At 31.3% G+C, this 26,132-nt stretch overlaps 1 protein-coding gene and 3 long non-coding RNA genes across 5 annotated transcripts; 3 read left to right on the top strand and 1 right to left on the bottom strand.

Annotated features, from left to right (window-relative positions):
* Window positions 1–2,572: 2,572 nt before the first annotated feature.
* LOC126868696 (sphingosine kinase 2-like) lies at window positions 2,573–26,081 on the bottom strand. Of its 2 annotated transcripts, XM_050624469.1 has the most exons (7): window positions 24,982–26,081; window positions 12,606–12,957; window positions 8,679–9,047; window positions 7,593–7,843; window positions 7,350–7,442; window positions 6,594–6,733; window positions 2,573–5,795 (listed from the first exon to the last, which is right to left on the bottom strand). In XM_050624469.1, exons 1-7 carry the CDS (start codon window positions 25,535–25,537, stop codon window positions 5,607–5,609), a joined length of 1,950 nt encoding a protein of 649 aa, XP_050480426.1. In that variant the 5' UTR covers window positions 25,538–26,081; the 3' UTR covers window positions 2,573–5,606. The 2 variants fall into 2 exon arrangements, with proteins under 2 accessions (XP_050480426.1, XP_050480427.1); XM_050624470.1 differs by lacking the exon at window positions 8,679–9,047.
* LOC126868750 (uncharacterized) lies at window positions 6,740–7,476 on the top strand. Its single transcript, XR_007690743.1, has 2 exons — window positions 6,740–7,146; window positions 7,331–7,476. It is a non-coding gene; the product is annotated as an uncharacterized LOC126868750 (long non-coding RNA).
* Window positions 12,906–17,257, top strand: LOC126868747 (uncharacterized). The gene is made up of 2 exons (XR_007690741.1): window positions 12,906–13,053; window positions 13,697–17,257. It is a non-coding gene; the product is annotated as an uncharacterized LOC126868747 (long non-coding RNA).
* LOC126868751 (uncharacterized) lies at window positions 20,029–24,642 on the top strand. The gene is made up of 2 exons (XR_007690744.1): window positions 20,029–21,138; window positions 22,956–24,642. It is a non-coding gene; the product is annotated as an uncharacterized LOC126868751 (long non-coding RNA).
* Window positions 26,082–26,132: the final 51 nt, after the last annotated feature.

Here is a 26,132-nt window from a genome sequence, read left to right as displayed (position 1 = left end):
TGACGTAGCGCCGTACAATATAGCCTTATTGTTCTCGTCGTCTATTATTCCATCCACTATGTATTCCACCTTTGCTTCCTCCTCCATGTCCACATGGCTGGCTATTTTGAGCATGCGGTACATGTAGGCCAAACATGCTTCATCACTCTCCTTTTTTGTTTCTTCAAGTTTCTGATGTACTTGCCTACTGTTGACTTTCCTCGAAAATTCTTTCACTAGCCCCCTCTTCAACTCATGCCAAGTCCTGGCATGACACTCGAAGCTCGCGAATATTTTCGCTGATCCCTTCAGCAGCTTCCTGGCGTAGACTGCCTTCTGCCCATCCGACCACATGCACGTATCAGCAACTTCCTCGAACGACTCGAACCATCGTTCGACATTTTCACCTCTGTTGCCACTAAACGACTCTAATGCATCTTCGACGTCTCTAAAATTCAGTGTCGAACCAACGCATGCCCTTCGACAACATTCGTCACGGTCCTGATACACCCTTCGCGTATCTCTCTTGTATCCTCTTGCGTTTTTCTTGTCATCTTCATCCTCACTTTCGTCGTCGCTTTCTTCTTCCGACGATATATCGTTACCATCCATGGCCGCTTGTAGCCGTGCGCGTAATTCTACTTTTCTTCCCGTCGTTTTTAAACCCAAACTAGCGAGGCGCTCCTTCAACTCCTTCGTATTCATTTTCTCAACATCTTCATCTTCGTTACAATCACGCTCAGCTCTCTGTACATTTTCTAAATCTCGTTGACCGGTTAGCTCTTCACCGCCCGTCGATCCCTTACGATACGATTGTCCAGCCCTACACGCCCGATTCAGCCTTGCAATCAGCACTGACCTCGCGCCCGATATAGGGAGGTTCATTCGCGCGAGCTTACTCCTCACCCGACAATCGCTCGTCCCCGACGTTTGCCATTTTTCACACTACACAAACTTAAACCGTCAACGATATCGTCTTTTACCGCACCGCGTACCGGTAAATTCACAACTAGCTCGAATAGCTCTGTTAAACCGTTTCGTTTTCTGTCTTGTCCAATCCCGGCTGAGCCCCCAAAAATATGTAATATCGTGATATAATGTGTTTACAAAGAGTGGACAATAGAGATGTTAATCAGACAGAAAAAGACGATTGTTGTTCAACCTGAACTATTCACGCCAAACGCACAGAAAACAGCGCAATCCACACTCTCTCGGCAACGCCACTCGCAACCTCTGTCTCCGCTCAGCTCGCACTCTGCTTCTCGACTCGCACTCTCTGCTTTTCGACTAACGCTCTGGCCGTTGCCGCATTCTGTTGTCTTTTTCCTAGGCCCACCGCACACGTGTTCTGCAGGCGCTCGTGGCCAGGGTCACGTAGGTCTTTTCCACGAAACTATGCACTTGAAAAGACCGATGACACATTGATGGGCCCGACGGCGCCTCGGCTCTCGCGACATTGTTCATAGTTCGCCCGATATTTCTTAGGCCTTTCGTCCACGATACTACATATATATCTTTTACATTGATATTCCCAACTAAAAAAGGAGTGAAATATTTAATCTTTAACACTGAACATAATTAAGGTTTTGTATAACTTCTTGCAAATTATTCATTTACATAACATTGAATGACATTAACTAAATGAAATTCTGTTTGAATCTTACAGTACTTTTTATTCTTATACAATATTAAGATGATAGTGAAAATTGGTGTAATTTTTCAAGTATGATGTATAATGCCTGAATTAGAGTGGTATTTCTAGTGTATTATTGAAAGCTAAGTTCTATATATATCATGATACGAGTTTTGCTATGATGAAAATACAATTTATGGTCGCGATACTTTTGTAAGACTAGAATTGACAATCGTGAAAGATCATGTTTTGTGTTCTCTATCCATATATAAACTTATAAGCAACTTATGTGTAACTACTTTATATATAAACTGTAAATAAGTGATTTCCCTGTTAGCAGTACTTACGGCAGATCTATAAATAAAAAAAGAAGTATCTTGTTTCATACGAATTTGTGTATACAGGAAAACTCTAATTTTTCCTGTGTATAAGCTGCTTCAATCAAGTGCATTAAAGAAAACTGTGAGTTTTTCTTATATTCTGATATATATCAGTTCCTTTTCGTTCATTTTTTCTGGTTATGTCGTAGCTGTATGCAAATAAAAATATGTATAACATTGGAAAAATTATAGTTATATCAGATTGAAAGAAGCTTGGTTTGATTAATCAGATTGAAAGAAATTTTATGGTGATTTTCCTTGTATCAATATCGAAATAAATAAGTGATAAACTAGAGTTTCTTTTTTATGTACATAATTTTATAAGTGTGTTAATGTTTTTGTAAGTTACAAATAATTTGTAATTAATTTTTGTGCTATCATCGTAAAATATAGATAGGAATATCTTTTTATAACTTGCAACTTCTGTAATACTCATTAAATTATAAATATGATTCAGGATGACTCACATTTATATTGGTATACTCTAATATGTTACACACTGGCAACTATAAATATGCAATTTTTAGGCACAGAAATAATATTCATTAACTACAATAGTTTTAAGCAAACCACGGGATGATAGAGGTTTTATGTAAAGAAATTTATTATCATATATATTTGCTATCATACTAAATAACTTTCATTATTCTCAAAAACATTAACGATCGTTCCGCAAAAAAATAGCGGAATAACAAAAATCAATATACATTACAATATTGATCTCATCGATGACAAATATTTTTTCCTTTGAGCGGTAATGTAGCGTTTCTCTAAGAATATGCAAAAATTTAGCGCTTCTTTATTTTTTTATAACGAGATGACTATTTGTCCTATTTTTAATGTTATAATATATATTGAAAGGAACTAGTAAAAATGAAAAAACTTAGAAAAAGATCATGTGTAACACAATTACATTTGTTGAAAATTTTGGGACAAATATCGAACAAAAATGTCATTTACAGCCTTATGCTTTAAGTTAAAAACCCTTATTAGTCACATTTCTACAAAAAACATTTTTATAAAATAATTGTTTAATCATTATAGTTAACCTCAAAATTTTGATTATCGATCCTTAGAGATTTTAAGCATTCTTCAGTATTTACAATAGTTTCTTAGCTCATGACTATATTGGTACATACATTCGAAAAAATGTGTCTTAATTGAAGTAAATTCATTTCTTGGAAAAATTTTATATATACTTAAATTGATACCAAAATGATAACATTCAGGAGCATACAAATGTGTTATGTGACTAGAAAGGATCAACTAGAACTCTTCCTAGCAATCGTAAACATATCTGCAATTATAAAGAATCATTAATTTTCTATTACAAATGTGCCATTGAAATCTTATCCATACTGAATTTGCAATATATTTTGTACATAATTTATAAAATGATAATTTTGATTTCTTCTTGTTGACTGTGCTATAAAATGAAATTGATTGTCTGAAGATAGTACAAATGGAACTATGTCAATATTATTTACTGTTCTTTTGTTTTGTGCCTTTTGTGAATAAAATTCTTGTGTTCCTTTGATTTTTGGGAAAACATTAACAATTTACAAACCCTATTATACTGCACAGCATGTAATAATAAATAAAATAATAAATATATATAATTGGTTTCTTTGTTTTGTGAAAAGTTTTAACCCTTGTTAGTTAAGTTAAGATCCTTGGCATTTATGACACAAGCAGAAACACAAGATTTGGCACGAAACTAAGGATAGAATAATAAAACCTTAAAAGAAATAATATAGAGAAAAAGAAAATCATCTATATACTTCTTAATTATCTTTACGCATCTCTTGGCACAAATTTACACGTATAAAATAATACAATTTATACAAATTATAATCATCGCAATATTTGTTAAACGTTATATCGATTATCTCTATAAAAATGCTTTTAGCAACTAAGAGAACATCGATGAAATTTTTCTATAATAAATGAAAGTTCTTCGTTTCGATATTAAAGCGCAACTATATAACAGTATCAAACACCTCTCTAGTGTCCTCTCGATATTAGTTTTTCTTTTCTTTTTAAATTGTGCACTCTTATGAATCAGATATTGGATCTTTAACGTGCCGCATATTATCTGTTAATTATTATGATATGTTTTTATGTCGTTCTTATAGCGGCTAATGATGTCTCGAAAAAATATTTCGTAAGCGTAAGATCAAAAGACGGTATCTGTGCGTTGTATCGAAAGATTGACATGTTCTTTCTTTAATCTAAAATGCGTCTAAATGTACAAAATTTGAGAACTATCGCGATTAAATCAATACTGTATGCCAGCATTTAGACCGCGTGATAATAACAACCTGGTCGATAAAATGCATACAAGCTTAAAAAATTAGAATCTTTACAAATTCGATCGAGAAGATCGAAATTAATTCTTTTATGCTTACAATGGAAGCTACAACGTATTATATGCTATACAATCGTTTAAGAAATACAATACATGTACTTATTTACATCGCTGAAAGAACAACCAGAAGGTATTGAACGGAGGAAATTATCGTTAATCCTTGATGAATTTTAATAATACCCTTTGGTAAATAACGAGGAGGAAGATACATCTAATCATCGAATTACTCAACTTATTATATTGTTATAATATTGATTTCGATTTATATCTAACTTTCATGACCAATTCGTTGTATAAATCGAGGATTAGGAAAACTAGCATAAAATCCATGAAATATTTTGAAGTTATACTATTATACGTTGCATAGGGAACAGTCCAAAAAGTTAGGATTTAGGCTAATTAATAAAATTACAGATAACTAGTTAGTAAGCACTATTGAACGGTGTTATATGGTATGGTTTATCAACCGCATCCGAAAATTTTCAGACGTTTTGTACATTTTAAACAATTAAAAAACTTACGTGTTTAAGATACTTATAATATTTATACATTGAAAGGTTCTAAGGTGAATTAAGCTATACAATTTTTATAGTTATACAAAGGAATGTTAAATAGCCGTTAATCTTTAAATGACTTTTTTTGGAAACTGAATGCGTTGTAGGAGAGAAATTACATGAATTTTTGAAATTTTTATCTCCTTTGAATCCAAATTCAATCGAGTTTTATTTATGAGATGCAATTAGGAATGTACTTAAAAATGCATGGGGAATACTTTAATTTTTATTACCGTTAAAACTACTGATATAAAATTATCTCGAGATAAAAAAATTAATGAAAATAGAAAAAGGTTTTAATCTAATTAGTATTTTCAATGTATTTAATTTTGATGCGTAAACCACGTCTGTAAAGTTTCAAATAACAGCATCGGATTATGTCGTACAAACGATAAACCTCTAGGAAATAACAAGTTCAGCCTATACAAATTATGGCTACATTAATATCGCTAATTTATACATATGTACTCGTATACATTTGATGAAACGAATTAATATCATAGTTTAGGATGTACATCTATCGCAATTCTTTGAGCTAAATCGTATTTACGTATTGCGAACTGGAATATATTAATACAGTATTGTCACCAGGCCATGCTACCATAACACATATCTTATTGAACTTAAGATTTTAGGATTGTACAATTTGATTTCCATTGCTAACTCTGTACGAAGTGTAATGCTAATTTGTATCAAGGAGACATTACCGACGCTAAAGATGGGAATATCTCGGCTTGCAAAGGTCCATAATCTACTTTTTCTCCATCCACCGTAATGTAACCGCTCGCTCCTTCTTCTGGTTCTATTCGAAACGCCTTTACCGGTATCATGTCGACGCCAGACCGTGTTACATGGGTACCATTATTTAATCCCAACAGGAACTAACAGACATAATAAATAATTCTTAATATGTTGATATCGTATTTATAATATGTTGAATCTACTTCTAACTTCATTTTAATTCCATCATAATTACATCATAATACCTTATAAAAAAAGTTGCATTTTCTTACTTATATTAGAATGGTTAAAATTTTTCATATGTTAATTTAGATGTCTTATAGTAAAAATGACTAGTTCTTTGTGATCAAAGTTTTGGCAATGTACGAATTGTTTCAAGATGTGTTTCAATAAAGTTGTTTAGATTTGTTGGTTAATAATAACTTGATAAATTGCTAAAACAGTCTAAGCACGTGTTTGATAGGCAAGCATAATCTTGTTTACTTTTCATTTACCTATCAAGCTCGTATATTTTTAAAGCCTGTTTTGAATCACAGTTGAGCTATGTCACTGAAAAATTCGTAAATCTATTTGAATCGCGGAAGCACACCTCCGCCAAAATTCTCGTTCCTGAACCAACCGCCATTGAACTATGTGTATAAATTGTGAAATTCAGATGATGGAATTCAGATGTGCAGATCTTTTGGCAACATAGCTCAGATATGTTTTTATGATAATGTTCTTTATAATTTATATATATATGGGTATATACCCAAGATAAATCGAGAAATGGAAGTTCATTGTATTACTTAAAACAACGAATAGATCACAAAGGGTTAAATTACTTTATCAATAAATAAGGACCTAATAAGCGTTTCGCTTTTAAAAACATTTCACTTGTTTGGCAATGAATTAGAATTAGATAAGCCAGAGATATTGTTTTTAATCGAACTATTTACCTGGAGTAAATTAGTTCGAGTAATTCCGGCTTTTATTATCATAAGCCAAATAACGCCGTCCGCCAATTTGGCACGAGGTGCAAAGAAATAATCCTGGCCCAAATGAGACTGATATGCCGCGTGAACCATAACGAACTCTCCTGAAATTTCAAGCACACAAACAAATTCATTAAATAATATATTCATTGATTTATATTGAAAATATCATTCAAATTAAAATATCATATTATAACATCACTTAAATTAGGCACTTAAGTCTAGGATACTATTGTGTAAATGGGATAATAACGTTGGTACATTTGTTTGCACATTTTCTTAGTATATTCCAGTTCTGTTTATATTGTACGCATTTTTATAGCTTTACTCACAAGCTAGCTGTGTACACTATGTACAAGTATGGGTTATGGTTAGTAATATGATTTGCAGCAATGTTTGTCCTTGCGATGCTGTTCTCGATGCCGTTTTTCAACGGGAAGCAAGTGTACCAGCATTATCAAGTTTAGCATCGTGGCAGATAAAGCTGCGAATTACATAATGTGTAAAGAAACGCAACGTAAGATGCATGCAGACAGACTATTAAGGGCTAAACTAGCATATATTTGCCTTGCATAAATTGTAACTTATCATCTGATTTCATATGCATAGACTTTAAATATTACTCTCTATTTTAACGGTACTTTTTATTACCTTAGGAGGTAATTATTAAAAATAATAAAAATTATTATTTGTTATTTTAGAAACTATTAAAGATATTACCTTCAATTTGCGTCCAAGAATTTGATACTTCTGAAGTTAGAGCGGGCAGCCTTGAGGATGGACCATACATAACTTGACTACTGTTCTCTGGATCTTAATTACAGACATATTATTATTTTAGGAAGAGGTACAGAGCATCTTAAAGTAGATAAAGTAAAAATATGATATGCGAGTAACAGCACACAATAAGAAAAACGTTTTGTCGAGATACGAAAATTATTAATGTATGAATTAAAAGCTTACCAATATCTTCATTATTGGGATCATCGATGCTATGGTAACTAGAGATTGATCCCGTGCTAAAATAAGTTGACTTTGCGGATGTCGCAGAGTAGAAGCTGTCTAGCCTCTGTCTTCTCTCAGCTTCTGTTTCCAGAGTGATATTATCGCTTATTATTTCGTTATCATCACAGCTATCAAACGATCCATCAAAAATAGCAGGATCTCCATCGATTGCATCATGGAAGCTTTTCGATTCACTGATTTTGCTGTATCTAAACATATGATAGAATAGTATTTTAAAAAAACTCATATTTTATTACTTTTTTTTAAAGCACTTTTTAAGAATATACGTTTCAAACGTCAATTTACAAAATATTGCGATTTGAGAATTGAATTTGTATGTTGATAAATGCAAACCACAAATAAAATTTTTATGAGTTCTTGATGTTGGGACTTTAAACGATTGTTTCCGGTGTTATTTTTATCTGATTTATTAAGAATAAATTCACAAAGCAGATGAAACCTTGAACGAATTATATCATATGTCATTTTAAATTCAGATAGAATCTCTCCAATATTCCAGATACTGAATACAAAAATATCTCTCGTTTGACATTCTGCGTTATTTTACGGACATTTTACGTAAGTCTTTTTTCGTGATAATAAGATTCTTATTACATAGTCAATAGAAAATTAATGGAGACCGTATCTCGTATGATAACTACATATGTATGTATATATTTATTCAGAATATTACGTAAACTCGAGACATCCATATGCAAAGTATCATTTCAGTTTCTATAAACTTACGTAAACTTGACAAGCGTATTTACATATTTCTTACGATTTTTATAATACATTAATCGATATAATACTTTGAGAGAAAGTGAGATGTTTACACAAGAGTATCGTTACTTCAAAGAACAGATAATTGAAGTTTGCATTCGTACTAGTCTGTTATCTATTAAGCGAAAATTTTCACTCCATCTTTCCCATTTGACCTCAGAATTCTGTCAAAGGATTATCTTGTCGAATATGATGCTTGTTTCATTTGGCATTTTTCATGCGCAAATAATAGAGGTAATGCGTGATAAGACAACAACGTACCGATCTAAATCATCGCCACAGCTCCTTGAATGCGATATCTGCGTTTCCTGTGCGTACTCATTGTAGGCCTTGCCATTACCCAAATTCTCCACGGACGGTACTTTATCGCAAGCTAAATAAGATACTTTTCCTTTGTATGTCCTCAAACCTATCAGCCGGGCGATAGTCCATATGGTGAATCTCTGACCGCCTATTGCACGGAGACGTTCACTCTCAATGTCAATGTCGGCGAGTAAACCCCAGCCGACCGATAAAAACGAAAATAGAATCTGATTCCTTGTTTCAACGCGTACCAGGTCCATCTGCGCCTTTTTAAACTTCACCACGGACAGTGCACTGACGAGAAGAGGATTATAATCGTACGGCTCCCTGAAATAGAATCCGTTACTATAGGTAAATGCGCATGATTATTATTTTTAAAGCAAATTACGATTTTTCTTAAATAAAATAATTCCAATTATTTAATTATAGCATGATTTCCATTGCCCCTGCTATTCTCCTCACTTCTTCTATACGTTTGTATTGTTACAAATGTTTTCTTTTTTAGGGTACTTTATCTCATAAAAAGCGTAAAGTACACAAAAGCTAGTAAAATTATATTGAATACAGAAAGCAAATATTTCCTCTGTTTTAGTAATATTTATTGAAAGATATAACATCTATTTCGGGTGATATATTTAAACGCTAAAGAGAACGATAGGGTTAATTTTATTATTATTAATATAATTATTCGATTTTTTAATTTTCTGTGTACGAAAATGAAATGAGAAATTTGGAACTGTTTGTGTTTTGTAACTAAGAATCGATAATATTACGGATGACCACAAGAGAATAATGATCGACTATCTAGTTTATTTAATGCTGCATCAAGAAAATTGAATCTTTCTTCCGTCCTTATATCATAATTACTATAATTTTGTAACAATGAAATTTCCTTTACAATTTTTCTCTTTTCGCTAAACGCGTATTAAATAACTACTTTTTGTCGTTATCGTCGCGTTTCATCCAATTGTCTCTATTTCTCAATGTAAAATCGATACTAAGCTATGTGCTTAAAACAGGAAACGCAGAATAATCTCAATTGGAGCTTTGTAATATTTAATTTTTGTTTACATACATTTTACAAGTTTTACATATGCTGTGTGTGTATGTGTGTGGATGGGGGCCATTTATAGTAAAAGAAATGTCCAATAATTTAACCGCAAAGTCTATAATTTTTCTAGATAATCAACACAAATTTTACAAAACGAATAGTAGTTTCAAGTGACTCATAGAATAGCGTATGTTTTATAAAACGAAGTGTTGTGAGAAACCAAAAACGTGTTCGTAAAGACCGATATCGAATGAAATGAAACAAGGTCATTTACAACGCATTACCTCTCGTTACGATTTAAGAATAAAGTTTGAACAAAAATTGAACTCACGTATCGACTTGTGCACAACCTTATCAACAAGCTACATATGTAGTTCGAAAGATATTCTACGTTAAATATCTCTTCGATCGTGCAAATTTCTTTCATTATCTGTACCAGGTACCATGAATATCGTTGTTGGTATTTTTCATCCCAGTTGTTGCTTGACATGATCGTAATTACAATATGGAAAGTATACTTCAAGGATGGTGAAACACATTGAAACGTTAAAACACATTAGTATTAAACGTGCGGGAGTAAAAAACGCTTTAGTTTTACATCGATATGATAGTGTTCTCTTGAGTTACATAAGATACGTAACGTCACCCGATGAGAATCCCGATGACATTACAATGATAAGTTAATGTAAATAATTTTTATCTTATAATGTGCAACTTAGCTTTTTTAAAATATTCATGAAATTAAAGTATTGGTTTTTTAATTACAAAAATATCAGTGAAAATATAATGAACAAACCGATGGTTTTTAAATTATTAGAACAATAATGCTTTCAAACATGAAGATTCAATATAACTACTATAGCGTAGAATGTTACTGATTGTGTATTACTTTTTTTTTAACTTTTTATTGCACAGATATTCAACAAGTGGCTTACGCATTTTTAATAACAGTAACGATAATGATAAACGATAACAACATAAAAGTATATGAATATTTTTTGTCTAAAACATATTTATATCTCATTATCGTATATATTGTCTGATTGTACAACATTTTAACGAATTTTTTACGACTATTGACGGTAACAGGTGAGCAGTTAACAAGCGGAAAAATCCGCGTGATTCTTTAAGTAGGTATGAAACCCACGGATATCAAGAAACGTGCAAATTTCTTGTTAGCTTGATGCTGATTAATCTAATATACTTCTGCTATTTCATAAGAAATAATAGCATACTTATTTCGATACTATCTACTCGATAATACTTCAAAGAACAAGTATATATGCAATCGTTATATTACAATGTTATTACATTATAAGTTTACTTAAAGGAAATTAAAAATAAATACGAGTTTAAAATTATTGCAGTTTTATAATTTGTCGCAATTTTTTATCTAATAAATATTTTCAATAAATTTTTAACGTCGGCAAAACGATGATAATATCATAATCGTTTTATTGTTTCATGATTCAGTTTATGAATATGATGTAGGATAGATATTAGAAATTTGTTATGACGTAGGAAATATGAACGAGAGGAAAAGCTAAATGAAAGATAATGAAAGCAATTGAATTTGACGAAAAATGCAGGGGCACGTGTAGTCCTCGACGCTTTAATGGCTAAATGAAAATTAGGTCGATTTATCGTTAGTTTACGGTGCTCGTCCGAGTTATCGTCCGATCCTTAAAAACGCGAAATTTTATCACGTGCATATCGTTGTAGAGAGTAATCATAGCTGCTGAAAAATTACAAATTCATATATCAAAAAATTTGCAATGCACCGAGTTAATCATCGTATCATAAATCTAAGCCAGTGGACCTTGAATATTTCATCTTATGTATGTATCAATGCAAGGATAAATAGATTACTGCATATAAATTTTCGTTTCGGATATTTATAAAAATTAGTTTGATTCGATTCAAATCTTTTTTATCCTGTTTATCTATCCTAAAATTCTGTTTAAAAGCCAAGGAAAATTAAAATAAATGATGCAGACTATGTGCTTGTAACAATGCTTATGCTCAAAGATTGCAACTTGCCTGTCGCGAAATTCATACTAATTCACAGAATAAATTGATAACAGCGATGCCTGTTAAGCGATGTTATGTCGCTCACATGTGTATAATTAACCCTTTGCTCTGCAACAATATTCGATACAATGAACCAATATGGTGCAGATTGATGCACTCGCTTACTAATATCTTCTTTAAATGGCGCCTGTATCTGTTTTCTCTATGCGATCTTCCATATTTTATAACAATTTATTTATCAAATCACTCAATCTTTATTTTAAGTGCTTTTTAAAATAATTTCATTCTTGTGACATACATGTAACTATCATTCTAATGTCCAACAACATGTTTGAAGCACGATAACGGTATAAGATTATAAAATTTTTCCACAGAAAATTAAAAGAATGAGGCAAGAATAGCGTACAATTACAGTACGTTATATAGTACAAAAAGATGGCTACAAAATATAGTGGTTACAAAAAGAATATTCTTATTTGCCAATAAAACATCTTTTTATCAGGTTCTATATTTCATTTTCATGATACTAAATTTAATATATTTGAACTTAATTAAACAGTATATAAATTCTATAATACATAAATACAAGGTATACATGAGTGAAAAGAATTTTCTCGAAAAATTTTAGTAAAATCATTATTAAAACAAATCCGTTGTCTGCCGAAATTGCAGAAACGTCTTTCTACGAGCATACATATAAATCGAACGAGGCGGTTGCGGGCGGAAATAACGACTTCCTCGGAACGACCGAGCTAGACACATAAAATAAATCACGAACCCGGATGATCCTAAAAGAGACTTACTGTTTAGCGTACGCGATGGATTTCGCCAGACCATTACCAGAACCACAGGGTATCACACCAAGGGATAATTCCTTCAGAGCTTTCTCCCAATCGGGCCTTTGAAAAAGCCCATTTACTACTTCGAACACGATACCGTCGCCTCCGACCATCAGCAGCCCGCTCCATTGATAGATGTCCCTCGTACGCACGAACTCGCGTGCGTAATTGGGACACTTGGTGATGTGAACATCATAAGGCCTCTCAGCTTCCGATAGAATCGGATGGATCCTTTTCTGGAACGTTTCTCGACCTCTTCCTGGTCCCGACTTTGGATTCAGCAACACCAGAATCTTTCGTTGCTCACCTGGACACGCTGTAATCAATTCAAAGGAGTTTTTGCTTCCTTTTTCCTGTTCTTTTTCCATTTGTACACTGCTATGTCATATGACGGGTCGAAGATCATAATAATGTAAGCGATGATTTTGAAAATTAGGATTTAGTTGTGTTTCAACTATTAAAACTATCATTTAACTTTAGTTTCATAATTAATTAAGTTATAACTTTATTCTTAACCGTGGTACGTTTTCATGACTTGAAAAAACTAAAACGATTTTTTTAATGAAAAATGAATGAATCTAATGAAAACGGAGACTGCTACTTTGGGAGAAACAATTTTTCTTTCGTTAAAAAGTTCGATAGATTATTATTTTCCAAGTTTATATTATGTCATATATTTTGTATTGATTTCTCTAAAAATATTTCTTCGGTATTTGATTTGTTTAGTTGGTAATGTATCAAGATACAATCACGTTTACTCACATACAGTCACGTGTTATCCGTACAATTTATGGGTGATTTCTTATGAAACCGTGGGCACATTATGCACGTCATTGCAATTCCTAAGTGCTGCAATACTGACCGTTTTCTTGACAATCATTTCAGTTTCAAAGTCACACGAGTAATTCATGCTATACTTGAAATTGGCTTTACTTTCTTTTTGGTTCTTTGTGGCCTTGGTGTTTATGTTTACTGAAACTTTTCCGTTAATTTTAGAATCTAAAATATTTTTTCTCAATCTTACAGTAGAAGACTAGAATCTATATATGTTTCAGATCCGAGTTTGATTATATTTTGTTAATCACGAGGTCCAGAATATCTTTGAAAATTTTATGAGAAATCTTTGGCCATATAATCTCGTACAATAAGGAGAAGTTAATCGAGGGTAAAGAAAATTTCTACGAAGCAAGAAACCCCTGGATGATTACGTGACGTGTAACGCAACGAGCGTGTTTTAATCTTTGGAAGACGCCCCTGCAGACGCCACCGCGGCAAACCCCTTTGCAGAGATTTCTCTGCAGTTCAGTCGTCTTCGATTATTCTTGAGTAATTTCTTACAAATGTATTCTAATGTAGTTTTTATTTTATCACGAAGCATGCTGTTTATTTTTGCGTAAAATATTTGCGATACAATTTTCTGTTAATTATATACGATTATTGGTTAATTCGCTTATAATTTATGCATTTTTATAAAATTATATTTCCTATTTAATAATTCTGAATTGCACGAAGGATTTCTTTGCTCGCAATTAATTGAGATTGAAATACGATAAAAAAAAGAACAAGAAAATTGATTACTGCGATAATAATTGAGCATTTCTTAATTAATCGAGATGTATGGACTATCATTGGAATAAGCTTACTACTAAATATTTATATAAACGTGAGTAACTGATTTTATGAAAGTACATAGTAACAAATTTTTAAAAATTATGTGTAGTATAGTCAAGTAAATATTTTGTACGACTTTACAAAACACATTTTATACCGATGGTTGCGTTTATTTATATAAAACCTAACAACGTAAAAAATCTGTGTTCGATCGAATTTATAGAACAAGAAAGTCCATCTTCTGAAAAAAGGATTGCCTACATTTCCGGGAGAAAAATGGAGGAAATAGATTATCAAACTTACGAACGTTACTATTTTCTGTCTGAGCAGCAATTTAAACAGGCTCTGCTTGTATTTACGTAAACCTAGGAGTTATGGATCGTTAAACGCAACTAGTGAAAGTACAGATAAAGTAACACCAACTATAAAAGGTCTGAGAGTCGAAAGAAAACTTTTGGAGTGAATTAATCGTATATCATGTTATATCACTCCTCGAAGCTTCATTTATATAATTTGACAAAAATTGTATTCAACATAGCGGATAAAAAAGGTATAATAACACAATCGTCGCGCATGACTGTTATTTAATCTCTTTACAATTTTCTGCTAAACTTTGCAAAATTATCTTGCGAAAAATATGATACGCGCGATTTAGTTTCCAAAGTGTATTTAAGGCTAATTTGACTTGTTTAAGATTTTTAATCGGAAGATAAGAATTTATTAAAACAATTTGCGACAATTGTTACTAGAAACTGAAAACAGTTTTCAATCAAAGTCAAAGTCAACAAATTTTAGCATCGCATTATAAAAATCGCTTTTTCTGCAAATTGGAATTCAAGGTCGACGACAATAAAGTACATGTGTATTTTGCACGGATTATTCTCGTACCACCAGCCATCTTTCGCATACTGATCTACGCCATATGCTATACCTATACGTACAATATACGTATATATACATGCATAGATGCATAAGTGGAAAAAAATATATTATCAAAGATAACGGATATTGTGAAACGATTCCTGACCAAAAATGCAAATGAATTTCGCCCTTATCCAATTTCATCACAGAATCGGCTCCGATTCGAGGAGCAACAAAGCGAAAAGCTTTGGTTCGGACAACTGAACCAATACTCGATAACCGCAAACAACGAACAACGATCGATCCCTGTAACGAGATGCAATCAGCAATTTTATGTAGGTCATTTTGAATTAATTTGGCTGGTAGCCACATGGTCCGTTGCTTGAGAAAAATGTCGAAACACTTCTGGCGACGCGAAGACGCGACATATACACGACCCAATTGTTCTTTTGTCTTGCGTCTTATGTACGCACGGTTTGCCACATTTGTTTCGCGTCGATATCACCAATAACCTCATAAATAAAGCATCTATCCATATGGCCGAATGTTATATAACGGATGACCACGTAAGTAATAGGTGGCCATTCAAACGCGCACTGTAAACAAACTTGTCAAGAGAACAATTTGAGAATTGACGGAATCAGCCAGTCGCTATGAAACTTTTAGCGTATCCCGATCACCAACTATTCAAACCGGTGGTCAGGTTTAAGCTATGAATGTATTATTTCCGATTCCTAATGCTATTCATATTTTCGCGTCATATCTTGAATAGATGGAGAAAGAAGGAATTGTTCATCATCGTTGTTACGTGTTTGGACCTACGGACTTCGACTATTTACCGATTGATGTTTTATTTTTTTTTACTGCTCTTTTTATTATTGGCATTTCAAATAACACATTGTTTCGCAAGAGTATTTGAATACTTATAGAAACATGATAGACTATACTATATATGTTTACTGTATCTACTTATGGAAGCTATCAACATATTATAAAAAAACAGTTTGAAATTTCATTACTACTGTAAAACACGGCTCGTAATTATATTATGGGTAGAATTTGAAACGAATCTTACGATCCTATTGATAAAAAGTTTCTATACTAAGTATTCTAATACTTTTGTAAGATATAAGTATCATCCGCGTTTTAAATATGCTAACTCACAACAGCATTTTAATTAAAGTTATTACTTTAAAGCACCTGCAGGACTTGAAAGTCTGTAGTTCGCGTGAAATCGACGTCACTTTAAAGCCTTCTAAAAAAGCTGAAAATCACACACGAATAAATATTCTAGCTCCACTCTGGTAATCATTCGTGTTCCAACGTTGCAACGACGCACGAGAGAATATTTGACGAGGAAAGCATGCCTCTGTTGCATTTAGAAATTAGAACCCTGTGAATGCACGGACCACCACAATACTCAAGCTATATGCGAGTGTGTAATATATTTATATATTTACGAGGATGAGCATTTTTAGAGTTGAACGGTACGTGGCAAGTGTAAGTTTGCAAAGAAATTTTAGAAAGCATTAATCAAGGGAAGCGTATCCTTAGCGAATTCAAAACGGTATGTATTGTGCAGTGAATAATATTGTGTAATATATTACTAAATATTACTTAATAGCAAAATAAATAATATTAGATATGTAATAGCAGAACTCTGTATAAATTTTGCCAGCATATTTTATAATATTATACCATATGGACAAAAGTTTTTAAAAGCATTATAAAAGCCACAACAAAAATATGGAACGTGAAAAAATGCTAATGATTTTACTCTTAATATATTACTTATTACAAGATAAATAATTCATGTAAACATTATACGTTAAAACAAGCTAGACATACTGAATTAATGTTACGCTTGTGGAATATGCTCAACAGTATGTTGATGTTAGGGATTAGCATGTATCGATACAGGTGAATAGCACACTTTGGAATGTGAAATAACATGTGGTCAGCGTGTAGCATCGACCAATTTATTATTTAATATATCAAATCCACTAAACCAATATAAAATAAACACACCATTCATCCATTCGCCATATATTATTGAATTATATAAACGATACTTTATCAAACATAAAAGTTCTCTAAGTATACTAATATAAAACTTGAAATAAATTAAAAAATATGTACAATATGTAGGTACCTACGTATTAGCCACTGTGATCTGTATATTCGAGACTGTGTTCAAAAATTAGTGTGAATTATTGAACTACATCGATCTCAAAGGACTGTGTCAAAAGAGGAGCAGAGTAGATGGACGGTTATTTTCGTCAATGCACAATAAATCAAGGAGTGACGTAAACGGAATGCACAGCAATAGTTCAATGTATTTAGTACGAGGCCTTGTGTTTTATTGAACAACAGACTGATAAAAAAGCGGAGAAATTAATCTTTGCAACTGTATCCTTTTGAAGAAAAAACAAAAAGAAGAAGAAAATAAGATCAAAATTTGAGAAAAAAACATTTTTCATAATATGTATTTCCTCTCGTTTAGTCTTCTTTTCTATTTTCAGAGCTCCATTAAAGTTACCATGTCCCATGTTAAATGTCCCGTGGTAAAACATTATTCTAACGGAAACGCACGTTGGAACTAATGGTTAAACATTATCATGCAGGATAAATCTCTTCCTCTTAGCCAATATCGATTGCCTTTGCGTCAACAATAAAATATAAATTAACCTGCAGTTTGATATAAAGCGAAACTGTTTGAATGAAAACAGGACGTTCCGGAAAACATGATATTTGAAATATTGCCTCAATTATTGATTTCGTGGGAGATGAAAAAAATGTGTATATTTATTTTATTATTTTTCGAATGCAATTCGATTTGATTAAATTATCAAATTAAAACATATTAAATTTGGTCATTCTGTATGCAACAGCCATTCAAAAATTGAATTTCATCACTGAAGATAAATAGCGATGAAAACTCGGAGATACGTCATTGTGTACTATCGACAAATAGTTTCCAGGCCAAAAAATTTATAACAATTTTACTGATATGAATAAAAGACTATAATGGTATAACATTGTATTATGCATAATATTATACTATCGACGAGTAGACTTTGGCAGATATTGTAATGAAAAAAATTTCACTAGTGCAGATAGTAATGCTATATACATTATAGTATTAATACACTGCACCATTGACGAGCAGAGATTTTGTATTGGTTACAACTTCATATGTATATACTTTGTAACACGCAACATCGAACAATATACAAATATATACACATATGTATGTATGTAGTATGTAGTACTTACATAAGAAGCGTTAAACGTTTTTTTTTTTTATAAATTAACCGCTGGCAGAATATTCAATAAGATATTAACATGAAAATTCACGCTGTACCAAATAAATACATGGGTATTATTTGAAAAAAGAGACGGAGAAACACGAAATGAATAGGCTGCAATGAAAATTAACCTTTTTCACTCATTCGGTTAGAATCTACACGTCGGTGAATTGTTTCATTATTATGCGTCGTACAAGTATAATAATTCATCTATAAAAAAGATATGCTGGTTTTTTGGTTGTTTATTTTATGCAAATTAGTTTAGTCTTTTTAGTATATTACACTATTTATTATTTATTATTTTATTTATTCTATATATTTTACACTATTATACATTTTATAATATTAAATATGGATATGCATAGATTCAAACATCAATACATCAAGCATGTGTATATGTTTACAAACATTAACAAATAAAAAATATTCAATCTGAGGAAGATAAGCTATCGGTAGATCATTCCAAATATCGAACTTCGACTGAGTCCGACTGCCGCGATAATTTTCTTGCCTTGGACATAAATGCGATAAATTTTTAGCAACCATGGCATGACGGCGTTTTAATACTTATGCATCTAATCGTAATAAGCAGCGAGACCGACGTAAATATTTTTTATGCAATAAAATTCGTTTTTCTTTTTGCTTCGCAAATATTAGTTTAAAAAATTCACGATTCGAAAATACTAATTATTTCATAATCATAATAAAAGAAAGGAAAAAGATTCTGGTTATTATAAATTTTTGTAAACATAATAACGATAAAATAAAATATTACTAACATACAATAACGTTTTGATTACTGCAAAAGTCTGTTTTCTCTAGATTTGCTAATTTGTTTTTTTAACTAAAATACATGTATATCGATGCGAATAAATTTGCATAGTTTATTAAAACTCTTTCTTTATTGATAATATCAGTGTCAAATAGATAACATTTTTACCTTATTAGAGTTTAGTGCGTCATGTAGCGCTCAAATTAGCATTGCTATTATGTACTGTTTTTGCGCAAAGTGACGTAAAAAGGATGTTATAAAACAATTTGTAATTTTGCTATAAAAAAAGGAAGACTTTTCTTTTTTATGAACTTTGCTAATGTTACGATATATGTTGATCTATACTTATATCAGTGATTAAAAATACCAATTAAACCTTATTTTTAATTCTATATAATTTGACTTGAAAATTTAATAACCATAGGTCTATAAATAAACAGTTTTACACTATCATTAAAATATTAGATCTTTTTATAATTATAATAGTATTATTATTGACATTAATCAACTTTTCTTAGTAATAATTGTATTCCTAGATGTCAAATTAAGGAATTATAATTAATAGTAAGTAAATACAGGACTTTAAATAAATAAAAAATCTTTACAATGAAGAATCACATAATGCAATAGAAAAGTATGTCATATCATAAATTGTAATACTGACAAGACAGACAATTGCAAATAAAAAAATCTATACATGTATCTATTATAAATAATATTTGATCAAACTATTGATAGTATTGGAATATTAATAGCATTGAGACTAACACCACTGATAGTACTATTCACAGCAATAGTTAGTACTAAAGTTATTTATATAGTTTGCAATTTACAATATTGTATGTAATTTAATTACTATTTGCTATTATTGTTGTTCAAAATCGAAAAGATTAATAGCAAGTATTTATTTCTAATCCTTTTTCCTATAGTTCCTAATTTTCTTATAGTATACAATTTGTCTGCGTGAATTCAAAATAAACAGAATATAAATCAAAAATATTGCTGCTATTAATGTATTAAACCATCTTTATTTTAATTAAACTAATTCCTTACTAAAATAACTTTTTTATCGAGTAGGATAAAGATACAAAAATGTTATCATTAAATATTTTTGACGATTAAGAAACCGATTCATTAGCCACACAATTCTCACTATTCCACAGGTTGTTGGTGTTATTAAAGAGACAAAGTCTTGGCATTGATACAGCAAAATCTTGGAATCAGTTACCTTTGAAAGTCCAAATAGTAATGATCTCGTAATGGGTTAATAAATTTCAAGTTATATCTAAATTTGTTGAACGTATAATTTCATACCATATTACATATATTTCTTTAAAATAATATTAAATAATAAACAAAATTTAAATAATTATTACATTTGAATTTTTCCATGGAAACTCAGTTCTTCCTCGAGTTCATAAAAATGTATCCTTATTACAGAATTGCATCATACCAGACACAATTACACGATCTTTTTATTGCGTTATACAATTGAAAACTAACATTTCATGCATCAGGGCACAACGCAATGCTTGTAATAACGAACCAACAACGAACAATAGCAACAGTACTGCAATTATCAGTAAATACTAATTATTATTTAAAATAACATTTCATAAAACATCGAAATACTAGATACTATTGATTATTACTATTCTGAATTTTCATTATTTACTAGCATCGTGTATTTTATCATTACAAAGTATAACTTATTCGAAACTTTTGTTAAAAAGATGGATTGCATACATATGTGATGAAAAGATTACTCTCTTGTGTTTCATACTTTATACTGAACCGCGTTAATTTGCGCAACTAAATTTCAAAGCGGATCGTGCTATAAAAAAGGTGTACAGTTGTACAGTTGTCTTTTTCTTCTCAAGTGGAAACATATGCGTTGTATACACACAGTGAAGTGAAAATTCAAAGTGAATCGCATTCGATTACGGTAAATTAAAATATTTCACGAAGCCTTGCCGAGTTATCAAGCAAGGGAATCTGATATCAATTTTCAATGAACAAAATATTTACGAACGTAAAAGTTGATAAAAAACGGGGTACTTGAACCTAATGAATAACTTTTATCGAATAACATTTCAACAACGTATTGTGTATTTATGTATTGATTTTCAATTAGTAGTAAAATTAGTAATAAAATAATATTGAAAAAAGGATGAAGACAAAAGATTAAAACTTTTTCGAAAATAAATTATGATTACGAATTTTATTGGCTTTTTAAAAATTTAACAAACACATGAGTTTTTCATTTCTCACAATTTTTTCACATTTGGAATTTTCAACACTTAATGAATAATCATAAAACGATCATATTCTGTTTACAAGATAAGTAGTATCATTATTTTGAATATTGACTAGCAGAAACGTGTTACATTATCTATGACATAAGCGATCTCATAAGCATTATTATAGGAATATCTTGTTGATATATAAGATTTAATTATGTAATGTTGTTAATTATTAATTTACAATAACGTATGCCAGACCACTGCTATTTTGATAAAATGATGTTTTATTAATATATCATTCTCGGTATTATGATATATCATTCTCCACAAAGAAACTAAAGTTATAATTTAGCTTACAGCAAAACTAAACACATGATATTTTCAGCAGTTGAAAAACATGATTAATTCAAATTCTCAGAATTCTGACTTACAGTACTGACGTAAGAACAAAATCGATTGAAAAAGCAAAAAGAGAAATAATGTTTATTTAAGCAAGTAATACTAATTCTAAAAATGTATATCTATAACTGAGTTATCGTTACTATATGTATAATGTATTCAATATATACATAGAATTATGTAGAAACACACAGCAAAGATGAATTAAACGAGGAAAAATGCGAAGCTGAACTTCGTTTAGTCTTTAAACTAAGATAGTTCCAGTTTCGGGGAAGTCATAATGACTTTATTCGATATTACTTCGTTTAAAGTTCTGTTCCTGAAAAACATCATTCACGCTTATTATTATCATGTTGTTATACTGTCTTGCAAATAAATGCAATGACTAGCAATGTTCTTGAATGACAAGCATGTATATATACGGGAAGTGTAATAATTACAGCATGTCAGTAATTAGTAAATCAACAAGTCCTATTATTATCATATCATTATTTTTAGTCTATACCAAAAATATGGAAAATCATAATTTTAAAATTACTTTTTAAATAAGAAATAAAAAGAGTATGGTATAAAAAGAACATTGGGGCGATAAAACTAAATTTTTGCTTTTAAGAAATACGATAACGCTTAATTCTCCTATTTCGAAATTTTAATAATAAATTCCCAATATAGACGCGATTTATTGCCTTTAATTTATAAATGGGCATAATCAGATTCGATTAGAAGTTACATAATTCCGAGATTTACGCATTTTAGCGACACGCATATATAACGCGATGTTAATCTGTGTAGCTTTTAAATTAACATAATATTATTGACATTGTGAACTAGAGAAATATTTCAGTCAAAATAAACATTATTTAAGAATAAAATGCGGAAATATAATCCTCGCTCTGACGATTCTTAACGTCCAGAAAACTTTTAATAACCGGAGGTAAGCATGACGCATTAAAGGAGATTGAAAAACTTTTGATGGAAATATGTTGGCAGACATTTCGAAAATACAGAAGGGTAACAATATTCGAAAAGTTTGAAGTAGGACGAGAAGAAACATAAATTGTGCAAGAATTATGATTACGATTCAGAGACGGTGAATAATGATTTTTTTGCTCAATTGCAGATGTTCTATTGTGTAAAATAAGGTTAAGGAGAAAAAATGGAACAGATATGTAAGAAGGTGAATCTTTGTTTTACGATATTTCGGAAATTCAAAAAGAGCATGGTACATATTGCGAAAGTTTGAAACAGAAAGTGGAGAAACACGAAATCTGTAAAAATTTTCAATTGTTAGTGTTCTAACATTAATTTACACAAGACATATTTATTCTAATAATATGTAAATACAACTTTAAAGATGACCATATGGTAGTCGTTGCAACTTTAAATGAAATATTTAAAAAACTTTAAAGTATATTGCTCAAAGTAACTAGAACATTTTATTTCCACGAAATAACACAATATCTTTTCTAAGCATTGGATCTGTACTGAATTTTACAGTACATAAATGTTTCTTTCAAGATACTGATTTAAAACTTTGGGGTTTACACATTTAAATTGTTTTAAATCCAATTAAAGCAAAAAAATCGTCTTTGACGCAAACACTTTTTTAGTAATGTATTTAATAGTTCTAACGCATCTTTTATGTTTCCGGAGAAAATGTAAGTACAAGAAATATTGGAACGAACGTACATAATACATAAATGAAAGAAAACATTGAAAAATATGTGAGCGTATGAATCTTTGATTTCCACATGATTGCAATATTTATAAATGTGGTGAGTAAATGCATTTTAAATGAATGAAGTGATTGAAGGCGATATGAATCTAAATTTTGTTCCAGTTTTTTAATTTTATGAATAAATTTTAAATAAATAAATTTTTTCAAATTTAAAAATTAAATAAGTTGCAATGGTTATGAATCAAGATATAGAAAATTATTGTATCGTTTATCTGAAATAAATGTATGTGGAAATTCGTTCGTATGATATTGCAAATGACTGATAGCGTGCGTATTAAAAATTTCTTTTCAAAATACAAATAAAAGATCTTAATCTTTGCATGAATCAACGTAAGAAACTTGTAAATTGTTTTTTTTGTGTGTGTGTGTGTGTGTGTGTGTGTGTGTGTGTGTGTGTGTGTGTGTGTGTGTGTGTGTGTGTGTGTGTGTGTGTGTGTGTGTGTGTGTGTGTGTGTGTGTGTGTGTGTGTGTGTGTGTGTGTAATTTAATATTCCTTTAGATATAATTAAGGAGATAGTGCGCAGAATGACGTGCGCATAATCTAACTCCGTATCTGGGATTCTTTTATTCATGCAATCATATTTGTTGAATTTCAGATATATTAATCATTGTAAAAATGTACTCATATAACGACAACATACAACTTCCTCCGTTTCGATATTGCCTTACTGGAACATTAAGTAGGATTCTACGTAATCGATTATTAAAAAATTTAACTATCATTATTCAAACGAATATATTTCTATAAACAATAAACAATAATGTATTTAAAAAGGAAAAAAATAAATGTTAAAAATGATGTGCAGAAGAAAAAGCATTTGCTGCAAATGAAAGTACAGTTATTCTTAATACACATTATCTAGAATCTAGACCTACTCAAGAAAAGAAACATTGGCGTTTGGCCTGCATATATTAGATATTATAATAGAAAGCATTTCACATAATAGAAAGCATTTGAGATGACTACATATATAACAATGTACCTACTATAATTGAAACTATATTTGCGAAATAGTTGATTATATTTACAAATATTAATTACCATTAATAAACAATATTTTATATTAAATTACCTTTCATCCCATGTTACAATGCCATTCCCGATTTATTAACTATTCTCATTTCAATAAGATACAATCATGTTATTGAAATTAACATTCAATCATTAATACCTAGATTCATCCATAATGTGTAAGTTCATTAGCGTAAATATGTAGAAGGAATTTTAATGAAGCTTCTTCGCGTTTTATTATTTCGTAATTTCTAGCATTGATTACCTAACATGATCCTACCTCAAACGTCTTCGTTAGAAGGGTGGGAAAAGAAACATAATTTATCGAATTATCGCTATGTGAATGTCTTGGTACGATGAAGAAGAAAAAGAAAACGAAATAGAGATTGAACTCACCGCTAATCAACGATTCCAGATTCTCGTGACTGGGGCTCATAAAACTTTTAGGCACAGGCAAGCCAACAATGAGACATTTTATAGCTAATCGCCACCTGCTGGCCTCTCGTAGATTATCTTCGTATTTGTCAAAGCTGCGGAATCGTAGCGTGATCGTGGTCCTTTCTCGTCTCTTGATACCTTTCATACGTGCCTTCTTCAGTGTGTACGCATAAATATAAAGATAGGCCGAAGTGTCAAACTCGTCGTAGGATTGATATGCTTCCACAGACTCGACCAGCTTAAATTGAGATCTCGAGGTACCTGGTCCACAAACACAGCTTCCCGCGCTTTTGCGTTTCGAACGCATACATCTGCACCCTATTATGTCGTTTAGAACGATCGTTTCAACCTTCGTCGCACCATTATTGTCTTTCTCTAAGCTGAGACCCTTTTCTGTTAGTCTCACCTTGTAGTAAGTGTTTTTCTTCGACGTAACATAAAATGTTTCCTCAAGAAGAGTGTTAGAATGCACTTGACCACCGTCCTCCATGACACACTGATGATTGTCTATCATTCAGTAAGATACGCCAATCACATTGATAATCATACCATAAGAAGATCATTATTGTGGTAATTAAGGCACATGATAAACAGACATCTCTTTCCTATCTTGATAAAGTTTCCTTTATTGCCACGGTAAAGAATTGTTGCTTTGTACCATTCCATTTAAGAAAGAGATCCCAATTCACTTAACGAGTTAATTTCTCTTGTTAGATTCTTTCATTCTCTCAGACATTTTTTCATCATCTAATTACTTGAACTGTTGTGTTGCGAATTTAATGACGCACGTGCAGTTTCCCGAGTAATACACTCATAACATTATCTCTTATTAAAGAATCCATTTTACGGGAGGACGGTATTTAAATCGCGACCACAAAACATAGTCAAGGTTTTTTCCGAACCATGTACGATTAATCAAAGGAATGTACTACTCTGTATTTCGATTAAAAAAAATTATCTCACCATTATCTCGGCTTCTTCTGTACTTACGCGGATTCGAACATCAAACTGCTTCGAACACACCGAAGTCACGGCATATACTGTTTATGTGAAACTTGAGACTTGACGGACCGATTGATGGAGCACCTCAGCGCTACCTTGTGTTGGTA

This window comes from Bombus huntii, chromosome 8 (genome assembly GCF_024542735.1).
Source record: "Bombus huntii isolate Logan2020A chromosome 8, iyBomHunt1.1, whole genome shotgun sequence".
Lineage (NCBI taxonomy): Eukaryota > Metazoa > Arthropoda > Insecta > Hymenoptera > Apidae > Bombus > Bombus huntii.
Note: the sequence above shows the minus strand (reverse complement) of the source record. Positions and strands in the feature narration are given on the sequence as shown.

Coding starts and splice junctions, on each gene's coding strand:
- LOC126868696 (XM_050624469.1), bottom strand. CDS start 25,537: ATGATAGACAATCATCAGTGTGTCATGGAGGACGGTGGTCAAGTGCAT. Junction 9,048..12,605: donor TCCATCGCGTACGCTAAACA/GTAAGTCTCTTT, acceptor ATTCTATTTCAG/GGAGCCGTACGATTATAATC. Junction 5,796..6,593: donor CTCGAACTAATTTACTCCAG/GTAAATAGTTCG, acceptor TATGTCTGTTAG/TTCCTGTTGGGATTAAATAA.